Source organism: Tauraco erythrolophus, chromosome 6, assembly GCF_009769465.1.
Source record: "Tauraco erythrolophus isolate bTauEry1 chromosome 6, bTauEry1.pri, whole genome shotgun sequence".
In the NCBI taxonomy this organism is placed as follows: domain Eukaryota; kingdom Metazoa; phylum Chordata; class Aves; order Musophagiformes; family Musophagidae; genus Tauraco; species Tauraco erythrolophus.
In genome coordinates, this window is record NC_141470.1 from 33,483,765 (window position 1) to 33,495,559 (window position 11,795).

At 41.7% G+C, this 11,795-nt stretch overlaps 1 protein-coding gene across 1 annotated transcript in view; it reads left to right on the plus strand.

The window, feature by feature from the left end:
- Positions 1-11,302, plus strand: part of MAP3K9 (mitogen-activated protein kinase kinase kinase 9) — a 56,277-nt gene extending 44,975 nt beyond the window's left edge. The window contains exons 7-11 of the mRNA XM_086612973.1: positions 129-251; positions 1,013-1,166; positions 7,942-8,054; positions 8,723-9,538; positions 10,821-11,302. Of these exons, the coding sequence (XP_086469099.1) occupies positions 129-251; positions 1,013-1,166; positions 7,942-8,054; positions 8,723-9,538; positions 10,821-11,302 (1,688 nt within the window). The remainder of the gene's footprint in view (positions 1-128; positions 252-1,012; positions 1,167-7,941; positions 8,055-8,722; positions 9,539-10,820) is intronic.
- The last annotated feature ends 493 nt before the right edge of the window (positions 11,303-11,795 follow it).

An 11,795-nucleotide genomic window follows, 5' to 3' on the forward strand; every position in this document is an offset into this window, starting at 1 on the left:
CCTGTAAATTGCGCTATTTGAAACTTACTATAAATTATTATTTCTTGTTTCTTATATTAAAAAAAAAATTTAACTGTGTCTTTCTGCTTTGGTTTTGATTTTTTTTTTCTTTCTCTTTCGGTAAACAGATTTCCAGCATAAATTCACTGTGCAGGCTTCTCCTACAATGGATAAAAGGAAAAGCTTGATCAGTAGCTGCTCCAGCCCTCCCGCAAGTCCTACCATTATTCCCAGACTCAGGGCCATACAGTGTAAGGAGCTCAATGTAGTATTGAATTTGGGAAATGTGCAGTCTGTCAGCGTGGTAAGATGCCAAGATTCCGTATCTAGGATAGGACTGTAAAAAAGAAAAAAGAGACTTCCTAAAACATTTGACTTGTGCCCCGCATGGATGCATGTAGAGAGAAAATAAAAAAATCACTCAAGTGTGTTGGTGTTGGGGAAAAGAATCACCTTCTTTAAAGTCCAAACCTTACTTACCGAAGTTGTTGAAATGTTGCTGTTTGATTGTATAGAAAATACATTCCTTAGGTGTACAGGTTAATTTTTGAAAACACCAATTTTCAGATTAGATCTATGAAACATTATTGAAGTGGTTTAAGTTACTGATGGAACGAAAGAAAAACAAGAGTGCTTGTTTGAAAATAGTGTTCCCATAATAGAATTAGGCAGATGAGCATATATTAGAAGTATGAAAGGGATATTATGTAATGTGTAGTGTTTGTATTGGATATCGTGACACTTGTGTCTGATATCAACCTGGTGGTTCTAGAAGAGAAACCAGTGATGAAATAAAGCTGTAAAGCCTATCTATACTAATTTTGAAGGGATTTGGTTGTTAGATCTGCGCTGACAAATGGTCAGAATTATGGGAAAGAAGCCTGAACGGATGTTTTCATTACTATTCCTGTTCTGGCCTATGTTTTTTTCTCTGTGTTACTGTGGAACCAATTCTTTAATTTGAATATCTGATTTTCTTTCCTGTTTTCCACTGTTCTTCCTACTTGTGAAGTGACTCCTGCCGAAAGCAGTAAAACATGGGGACGAAGCTCAGTCCTTCCAAAGGAGGAAGGAGAGGAAGAAGAGAAGAGAGGCCAAAAGAAAAAGGGACGCACGTGGGGACCGAGCTCACTTTGTCACAAGGAGCTAGGCACAGGAGAAGAAGGGTAAGAGAGGGCCTGGAACCAGACTGGTTTCCGGGTTCTAAAACTGATAATCATAGAATCATAGAATGGCACAGGCTGGAAGGGACCTCAGAGATCATCTAATCCAACCTCCCTGTCATGGGCAGGGACGCCTCTCAACTAGACCAGGCTACTCAAGGCTCTGTCCAACCTGGCCTTGAACACCTCCAGAGAGGGGGCATCCACAACTTCTCTGGGCAATTTATTCCAAAGTCTTACCACCCTCGTACTTAGGAAGAAGAATTTCTTCCTAAGATCTAATCTAAATCTGTTCTCCTTCAACTTAAACCCATTTTCCTTTGTCCTATCAGTGGACACTCTTGTAAAAAGTCCCTCCCCAGCCTTCCTGTAGGTTCCCTTCAGGTGTTGGAAGGCAGCTATTAGGTCCCCCCGAAGTCTTCTCTTTTCAAGGCTGAACAATCCCAGCTCCTGCAACCTGTCCTCGTAGCACAGGTGCTCCAGCCCCTGGATCATCTTTGTGGCCCTCCTCTGAACACACTCCAACAAATCTGTCTCTGTTATGGTGGGAACACCAGAACTGGACACAGTATTCGAGGTGGGGTCTCACAAGATCAGAGTAGAGGGGGAGAATCACCTCTCTTGACCTACTGACCATGCTTCTCTTGATACATCCCAGGATGTGGTTGGCCTTCTGGGCTGCATGAGTGCACTGCCGGCTCATGTTGAACTTCTCATCTATAAACACCCCCAAATCCTTCTCTTCAGGATAATGAACTGGCTCACAGGATATTTGCCTGTCCTTTTGCAAGGACTTTTCTGCTTACAAACCTATTTCCTCTACCAGAGATGTTAGAGATTCGGAACAGATTACAAAACTGCATTGCATGAAATTCCTTACTAGGGGTCCAGCACTGACCTCATGCTTTCACTGTCTGCCATTACGTTGTTATACATATTTGTAAGCAGTAGAACTTCTTAGCTGTGCAAAACTCTTTCTCTGGTAGCTTTTTTTTATTTTCAGTCTCAACTTTCTGTATTTTCATATCTTATCTGAAAATACTTCTTTTACAATTCTCAGCTATGCTTTTCCTTGTCTTAAATGCTGTTATTTAGAAAGTATATGGTAGAGCCAGGAAGTGTTTTCTCTTCAGGCTTTTGAAAAGGACACATACGTTTAGTGAATACGTCTTGAAAGTGATTTTTTGCAGAGATACGTTTTGTACCTGGCCCTTTTCTGTAGATTCTTGTTCTGTGACTTCTTTTTGTGTGTATGTGAATTATTTATACCGAGATTCCAATGGATCATTGCCAAAATGCTGCTTTAAACATAGAAGTATTTTGATCTTCGAAGAGCTTTGAATGCCTTGTGATTTTTAGTGGAGTCCAAAACTTTTTTCCCCTGCTAAATTGATAGTTTGATTCTTGCCATATTTTTTTAGCAGGGAAAACAAAATAACTGGTTAGAATTTATCTTTAATATTATGTGCTCAGGCGTGAAATTACTGGAAAATAGATGTTTGCGTATGCATTGTTATTGCAGTCCTCTGCAAAAGGGCCTGGATCTAAGTGTTCTAATGACATTAAAACATGTTCTCTCTCAAAGATACTCTTGACATGTTAATAGGGCAATATGGAGGAAGCTTCTTCGACTGCCGCCTATGCTTTACCTATTCTGTAGAGCATTCTCCAGAATTAAAACAGATACCACACTTTACAATCATTAGTTATATAAAAGGGCAGGAGATCACTGAAGCTGGTAGAAAAACACTTCTACCTTGAAATCATATTCTTAGAATTCTGGGTATAAAGCTCTTCAGTTTTTTGTTCATTACTGTGCAGTCTGAAGCCCTGAATTGCTTTTGGGCATGGACAACTGGAAGGGAGTTGCTTGCTAACCATGGTTGCTCTTAAAACTATCCTATTCTCTTTACCGCTGAGATGTTCTATAGTATTCACTACCTTTTCCAGGGAGACTCAATACAGCTATGGCAGGCATCGGATAGTGTGTTGCTGAGAGGGCAGTATGGTTAACGTATAATGAACTAATGCTGCTTGCTGAGATCATGCCAGCCTGCAGACTTATTTAAAAGGAGCAGAGTAGCAGTAGACATTAGTGACTCAAAAGATGGAGTGCTTGCTGGTTTTAGTATTTTTCTAATTCTAATTTTAGAGGGCAGGGGGATAAAAATTGGGGTACAGTGAAGATCTGAACTTGGGATAGAAAAGTCCAGTTCAAGTCTTCTCCATGACACTGTTCTGGTAGCATCAGTGCTGCTGTTCCAGCTGCTTACACAACTGTGATGAAGAGAACTTTGACTCTTCATCTTTTTCATCACTTTCCATGTGTTCTCCACAGGAGGTAATTCCAAATTTATGCAAGAATGACATTGTGGGAATTGCAGTAAAATTCTCTAGCATGAGTAAACTGAGCTATAATTAACATCAAGTAAAGGCAGTCATGAAAAGATTATACAGTGATTATTCACCCTTCTGCATTTATCTTTGAGCATAAGGAATATACACAGCAGCAGGAGGTTACTGTGCTGAATTGCGGAGTCTGGATGAAGATTTATGTTGGACTAGTGTTGTGACACTTTAGTTGTGATCTTATGGTATATTGTCAGGGATATATGGTGACGTCTTAGTTGTCTTTAAACTTGGCATTGACTAGCCCCAGACTGTTACTATGGCATGGATGATCTTTACCCTGTTTAAGTTTTCACACTGGGTAGTGTTACTGATTTTATGGAAGGTGACACTGGATTTGGTGTAGTCACAGTCCTTTAGCTGTTATGTCTGAAGATCTTGCAAGCTAAGTAGGGGCGAGCCTGGAAAAAGACACTTTTTATTCATGGCAGTGTTGTATTAATGCCTCAACATGCTGTTATAGAATATTAAGACACCAGAGATGCTGTCTTAACAGTTGTAGGGACGTCTTTTGCAATTTGCTGAGCAAATAAGCCTTGTAACTTTAGGGGTGACAAAGAGAGGTACTTTTGATTTCCCAATAGAAAAAGGCAACAGAGAAGTAACTCAACCATAATACAACAAACTGAATAATAACCTTCCTGCTATTTAACCCAAATAGATTACAGGTAAGAAGCCTTTAGGTTCCTGAATTGTCAGGCTGATGACTGAAGTAGATAGTTTTGCAGCTGGTGCTTTCAAATAATTCCAGTTGCTCTTTCCTTGGAGCAGTAACAGATAATACTGCTGTAGTAGGAATGTACTCTAAGTCAGCATATTTTGAATTGTTTTCAAATGCACACTACTCTTTAATTAAGAGGATGTGCAGCTATCCTCTGCACAGGTCTTTGGGGTCATCTTGTAATTTGGGAGAGAGAGAAACGGAGCAAAAAATAAAAGGGAAGGTTGAAAATTTGATAACCTTGATGCAAACATAGCAGGCCTTGATATTATTCTGGTAGCTATTTTATCTTTCTGTTCAGATTGCACTGCGCTTTGTCAGTAACAGCAGTTCTTCAGTCTGTTTTTTGCAAGGGAATGTTGCTATGAGAAGTCATAAGGAAGCAAACTAAGTTGATGTGTCCTGCTGTACAATAAAGGGAAATTCCCAAGACCCTTTAGATAACTGAGACTGTAAAGTGAAGGCTCAACTGAAGGATTACTGCTGCCTATCACTTACAACTTCGCTATATATGCATATAGAGAACAGAGCGTGTGCTTTCCTAGCTCCACGGAAATTTCCCCTTCCTCAGTAGTTGTCTACCCATATTGTAAGAGTTTTGACATTTACTTTTGGAGGTGATCACACTCCTAACATGGTTCGTTTTTGCTCATCAGCTTTCCCTTAATATGCTGCTCTTTTTATAGTATTTATCCTAACTATGCATGTTGTATACATGGATAATTTAGATACAACATATATTATTTAGTGGGTTGTGTTACATAGTTGAGTATAGTATGGAGGGAGTAAATCGGGACAGAAACCTACACACTGAATTACGTCTCTGTTGTAAAACCATGTGGTTGTCTGTCTTGACAAGTAGGATTCAGCACTGTGCTGACTGGATTCAAGTTCATAGCAGAGTACTGCATGTGCTAGAATGGTTATTGGGGGAAAAATGATGGACTTTCAAGTCAGTTAAGACTCTACAGGGTGCTTTTATTGTAATGCCTATAGCGCGTGTGGTCATCAACCGACTGAACATGTGCTGAATCAAGTTTAGAGCCTGTGACCTTGCTCTAGCAATATAGTTTGGTGACAAGTAGGGCATGCCAGTTAGGTGGAGAATAGAGGAAAAATACATACCAAGACAAAAAACAATGATAAAGTAAAACTTTGAGTTTTGAAATCCTGTAATGGAAGCCATCTTAGAAATGCAGATGATTCTGGTGGGAAATGAGAATCATGAGAGAGAATTTGTTACAGTGTTTTCCTTACAGAGAAAGAAGGATATTAGCATACAGAAGTTATGTATCTTATAAAAGAACAATGCAACTTAGTAAAGGACCTGGAGAGGTCTCATCTCTTAAGTTTTCCTGTTCTTTCAATAAGAAGTAGATGCTCCTGTGTGTCCAGTTGAGATCATTCAGACCATCCACAGATGTTTTTGCTCCTTTCATTCAATTTCTGACTATCCTAAGTGGCTGTTAGCTTTTCAGAGAATCATAGAATCATTTGGGTTGGAAAGTAGTGGTTCCTGGAATACAGATGTCACTTAAGCTACATCAGGTGAGAAATTACACAGGAAGATGTGTCCAGTTCTTTTTATTTCTGTGCATTTATTCTTTTAAAAATAAGTGGCTAGGAGAGAGGAAGAAGAGAATGAGAATAAAAGGGCATGTGATAGAGATGGACAACTGAAAATGAGGGAATATTGTATCTTTATGGAATCATAGAATGGTTTGGGTTGGAAGGGACCTCAAAGATCATCTAGTTCCCACTACCCTGATAGAGGCAGGGACACCTTTCCCTAGATCAGGTTGCTCAAAGCCTCATCCAGCCTGGCCTTGAACACTTGCAGGGACAGGACAGCCACAACTTCTCTGGGCAACGTATTCCAGTGTTTCACTGCCCTCAGAGTGAAGAATTTCTTCCTTATATCTAATCGAAATCTACCCTCTTTCAGTTTAAAGGCATTACCCCTTGTCCTATCACTACACACCTGTGTCAAAAGTCTCTCTCCAGCTTTCTTGTAGGCCTCCTTTAAATACTGGAAGGCTACTAGAAGGTCTCCTGAGAGCCTTTTCTTCTCCAGGCTGAACAACCCCAACTGTCTTTGCCTGTCTTCATAGGAGAGGTGTTCCAGCCCTCGGATCATGTTCGTGGCCCTCCTCTGGCCCTTCCACAAAAGTTCCATGTTCTTATGTTGAGAGCCCCAGAGCTGAACACAGTACGGTCTCACGAGAGCAGAGTAGAGGGGCAGAATCACCTCCCTCGACCTGCTGGCCACGCTTCTTTTGATGCAGCCCAGGATACGGTTGGCTTTCTGGGCTGCCAGCGCACATTGCCGGCTCATGTTGAGCTTCTCATCCACCAGCACCCCCAAGTCCTTCTCCTCAGGGCTGCTCTCAATCCATTCTCCGCCCAGCCTGTACTTGTGCTGGGAATTGCCCTGGTATCTGCAGGACCTTGCACTTGGCCTTGCTGAACTTCCTGAGGTTCACACAGGCCCACCTCTCCGGTCTGTCAAGGTCCCTCTGAATGGCATCCCTTCCATCCAGTGTGTCGACCACGCTACACAGCTTGGTGTCATCTGCAAACTTGTTGAGGGTGCACTCGATCCCACTGTCCATGTCACTGACAAAGGTGTTAAACAGCACCGATCCCAATACTGACTCCTGAGGAAGGCTACACTACATCAACACTACAGTATGTTTCATGTTGGAGTTTGGAGAAGGGCACCACAAATCTCCTAGTTCAGACAATATTGATAACTAAACAATAAAACTTCACTGAGTGTTGATATGTCAGAAAGTTATAGCAATTACTAAAGCTGTTTCTGACATCATGAAAGTACTGCAAGGAGCAAATAGGATGATGGTAATGAATACCTATGAATAGGGACTACGAATAATTATGCTCAGATGTCAAGTGACATACCTTTAAATGCAGGTGACTTCAAAGTAGAGATTTTGTTTGGATTTTCCACTTGTTTGTTTTTGGGGTTTTTGAGTGTTTGTTTTTTTTGTTGTCCTTTTTTTTTTTTAAATCTATAACTAAAAGAAACAATGACATGATTTATTACTTCAGTTACCTATTGTTCTATGATGTAGAATTTATGCTTTTAACTAACTGTACTCCAGTGCAGTGTTTTCTTTAGAGGAGACATATTGGGACTTACCATACAGAGGCATGTTACAGACTTTGCTGTTACAGACTTTTTACCATAGTATTGTCCCAGTGAGTGATCTTTGATTCTCATTGTTCATTTATATTTCACATGGAAATGTTTTTGGAGATGTTTTTCCCCTCCTTCTGCTGAGCACTTTATTATTTACCTGCCATGGTAGGTTTGCCTGGGTTGGAAAAGAAAATGTTTCATCTGATGCCTGCTGTGGTGCTTTCTGTTATTCTACATTCATAGCTGTTGGTTATCAGCAGAGGTCTTTTGACTGCCATGGTGTAACAAATGAAGGAGGGACTTCGACTTTTTTTTTAAATTTGAAGGTGCTGTAAAGATGTTGCAAAATGTCCATAGGAGGACTTGAAATCTATGTAATTAAGATGGGTACATGCATACTCCAAGTAAAGCAATAGACAATATAGAAGGGGGCAATAAAAACTGATTGTGAGCACGGTACATTTTCTCCCATCTTTCTACTATTTCAGTCTGAAAGCTCTGGTAGAAGGATACAAACAGTGGTCATCCAGTGCACCGAACCTTGGGAAGATACAGAGAACTGCACCTGCTTTTCCAGGATTCACCAGCTTAGCAGAGATGGGTAAAGGAATTCCCTGGACTTTATACTCTCATCCCTACTTCCGTTCACATTTGAATGAACCTCTCCTTTCCTGACCTTCACCTCATACCTTACAGCAATATTTTTATTTTGGCGGTATCTACTTTTCTTTTATTCTTTGTGAAATAACTACTTTCTCCTTCTGGATTTTCTTTGTGTTCACCTTTCTGCTTGTGCTTCTTATCTGTCAAGCTAACAAGTTTCTCTTAATTGCCCTCTAGCTCCATGTTACCTCTCAACTCGTTTGCTGCTAATGATATTTACATGTGCAGCATGGTTACACCTTCACTTGCAAGGAGAGATCCTTACAATGTTCCTGCGTTTTGCTCCTCGTTCCCAAACATACAAATTTACTCCAGAAGTAACTGAGGTCTAGATTGCTTCTCAAACGCTGTTCTGCAATTGATCCCAAACAGATTCATGTGTAATTAATTTCTTCCGCTTTGATAGTGTTTCCGTTTACTTGTCTCAGTCTTTCTGCTTTGGAAACAATAGCCTGGGAGTATTTGGCAGTTGGTGAATGATGTTTGTGATGAGAAGGACAGATGCATGTTCTGAGAAGCTTAATTTTCATGTTTATTTGCAAGACAGTGTAAGTTGCCAGTGAAAATGTTACATCCATGCAAAGTCTGTTTTCATTTGCTTTCCAGATGATGAAGACAGCGAATGTCTTAATGGGGAGGGCAAAGTGCACCCTTCACCTGTGCACAATCAGTCATACCTCTGCATCCCATTTCAGAAGAATGAAGACTGGGATGGCCCTTCTAGTGATGCCAATGAGGAGTCCACCCCTGTGAACTCTGCTACTAGTACCCCACAGCTGACACCCACCAACAGCCTCAAACGTAGTGGCTCCCACCACAAGCGATGTGAGGTTGCGTTGCTTGGCTGTGGAGCAGTGCTGGCTGCTGCGGGCCTGGGTTTTGATCTGTTAGAAGCAGGGAAGTGTCAGTTGCTGATTGAGGAGGAGCCAGAGGCACCCAAGGAAGAGAAGAAGAAGCGTGACAGCATTTTCCAGCGAGCTGGACGCCCACGCAGGAGCACTAGTCCACCTTCCCGAAAGATCTTCAAGAAAGACGATCCCATGTTGCTGCTAGGCGAGCCATCCACATCCCTCACCCTTCTTTCCCTGTCTTCCATTTCCGAATGTAATTCCACTCGGTCCTTGCTGCGCTCTGACAGTGATGAGATTGTGGTGTATGAAATGCCTGTCAGCCCAGTGACAGTCAAGGCTCCCTTGCCAGCCATTACCAACCCACTAGTCAATGTCCAGATTGAGAGGTTCAAACAAGACCCCAACCAGTCCCTGACTCCCACACACGTGACGGTCTCTTCCCACACCCAGCAAAGCGGGCACAGGCGCACACCTTCTGATGGGGCCATCAAAGGGAGTGGACTAGTTGTCAATGGGTGCCCAACCAGTGGATGCCCTTCCAGTAGCTGTTTAACTGGAGCACTGGGAGCAGGTAGGTTTTCAGCCATCTTCTTTTTCCTCTTTGGAATAAAGACCCAAACAGTATAAGTATTTGTTAGGAAGTAAACATGCTGCTTATACAGCATCTATTGTGATGGCCGGCCCATAAGAAGAGCTTATGGATGCTATCTTTACACAGATAATGAACAGAATAATGCAGTAATGGTCTCTGTTCCAGCATCTCTGCGCTAAGGAGCTCTCTCTGCTCCCCTGTGCTGTGAGGCAGAGCATAGTATGGTTTCTTAGACAAAGATGGTACCTAAGTATAAATATTGCGCGTTTTTAGCAGTTTGTTGGGATTCCATCTGCATTGCCTTCATACACTTGTTTGTATTGCTGTTAAAATTTCAGAGTAAATTCTGATCTTTAAGGCAGTGAAAACTGGATCTCTAAAGCAGTGTGTCACTGTTTCTCTTATTCCTTTGCAAGCAAGAGGGATCTTCCTGCGTAGGTAATGTTCTCGCTGTTGCAGTCTTTAGGAGTGGCTGTGACTTGATAACTTAAAAAATGCTTTCCTGTTTTCTTGCCCTAATAATTTGGGGGGGGAAAAAAGGACTAGAATAATAAATTAAAATCTGATTAATTAATTAGACTTTTCCCAATGGTAAAATGAAATGTGAGGTTGTCTGTTGAATGGCAGTCTGCAGTAAAATGTGGGTTAATGAAGCTGAGAATACTCATTAAAATGGTATTCATGAAAATTTAAAAGTTATGTTGTGTATGTAAAAAAAAAAAAAACCACAAAGAACAGCGAAACCAAACACTATCCCCTACCCCCAAATGAAAACAAACCAGGAAGCGCCCACAGTACATAGTGTTAAATGGCTGCTCCAGGAAGTTGGTCCTGCTCACTGCAAATAGGTGTCACATAGCCTGCTGTGCAAGTGTCTCCCTGATCCATTCAAGCTGTTAATGGGTAATGCGCTCTGAAGGATTTGGAGAGTCCTCACCTCTGGTACGAGGTCAAATCTGTGCTTTCCAGTCTGAAAATGAAGAAAGTGAAGGAGAGAATGAACAAAACTTGCTGCTTGTGCTAGATCAGTGAAATGGGTGTCTTGCAATGTGTAGGAGAACAGTGTAGGCATAAAGAAGCCAGTTATTCACTTCAGATTGGCGAAATCTTGAAGATATGGAGTTTGTAGATTCTGAATGGAGGCTTTCTGCTTTGAAAATGTTTTCACAGTGTACATAAAATAAACTAAGATCTGATGGAGCCATTTAGCAGTGACATCTAACATGTTTCCCTCTTCTCTTACATTCTCTGTTTTGGATAGGTGTATTAAAAACACCTAGTCCAAGTAGAGATCCTAATGAGGTCCCTCGCCTGCCAGACCCCAACCTTGTTTTTCCTCCAACCCCGAGACGATGGAATGCACAGCAGGATCCCACACTGGAAAGACCCAAGACATTGGAGTTCCTGCCCCGGCCACGTCCTGCAGCCAGTCGGCAGCGGCTTGATCCCTGGTGGTTTGTGTCACCCAGCAATGCCAAGGGTGAATCTTCTGCCAACAGTTCAAGTACTGATACTCCAAGCAATCTGGACTCTTGTTTTGCTAGTAGCAGCAGCACTGTAGAAGAGAGACCTGGACTGCCTGCACTGCTTCCTTTCCAGGTGGGTGTTCCTGTAGAGGAGCGGACACTGTTGGACATAGATGCTGAGGGGCAGAGCCAGGACAGCACCATTCCACTATGCAGAAGTGAACTTAATACACACAAAGCTGCAGCATATGAACTCAAGCAAGAATTCTGGTCTTAATATGAAATCCACTGGGGACAGCGAGCCCCTCTAAATTCAATTCTACTTTTGCACTGAGAATGCACTTTGAAGACAAATGAAATGGAGGGATGCTACAGAGATCATATGGTGCTGCCTCTGCTGAAGATGTGGTGTTCGACTGCCTGATTTTTGTCTGCAGTTGGATGTAACTTGGCAACTCAAAGCTGCTGACTTTTGCTGTGGGGTTTTTCTGTAGTCTTCCCTGTCCTCTTATTGCAGTTTGAATCTGCAATGAGCTAAAATTATCATATCAAAGTCTTTGTTACTGACCTTGTAGGATTTGGCACTTGCAGTAAGTATATTCGTATCTATCCTGGCATTAATCAGTATTTTCAAAACTCAAATATTACACTACAGCAGGCACCAGTGTTTGATGTTTTCCCAAGGAATCCAGGACAGAAACAAGTAAATATCTGGAGACTACCTTCTCTGAAATATATTCAGATCATTAGATAGGCCTGGGAATCATGAT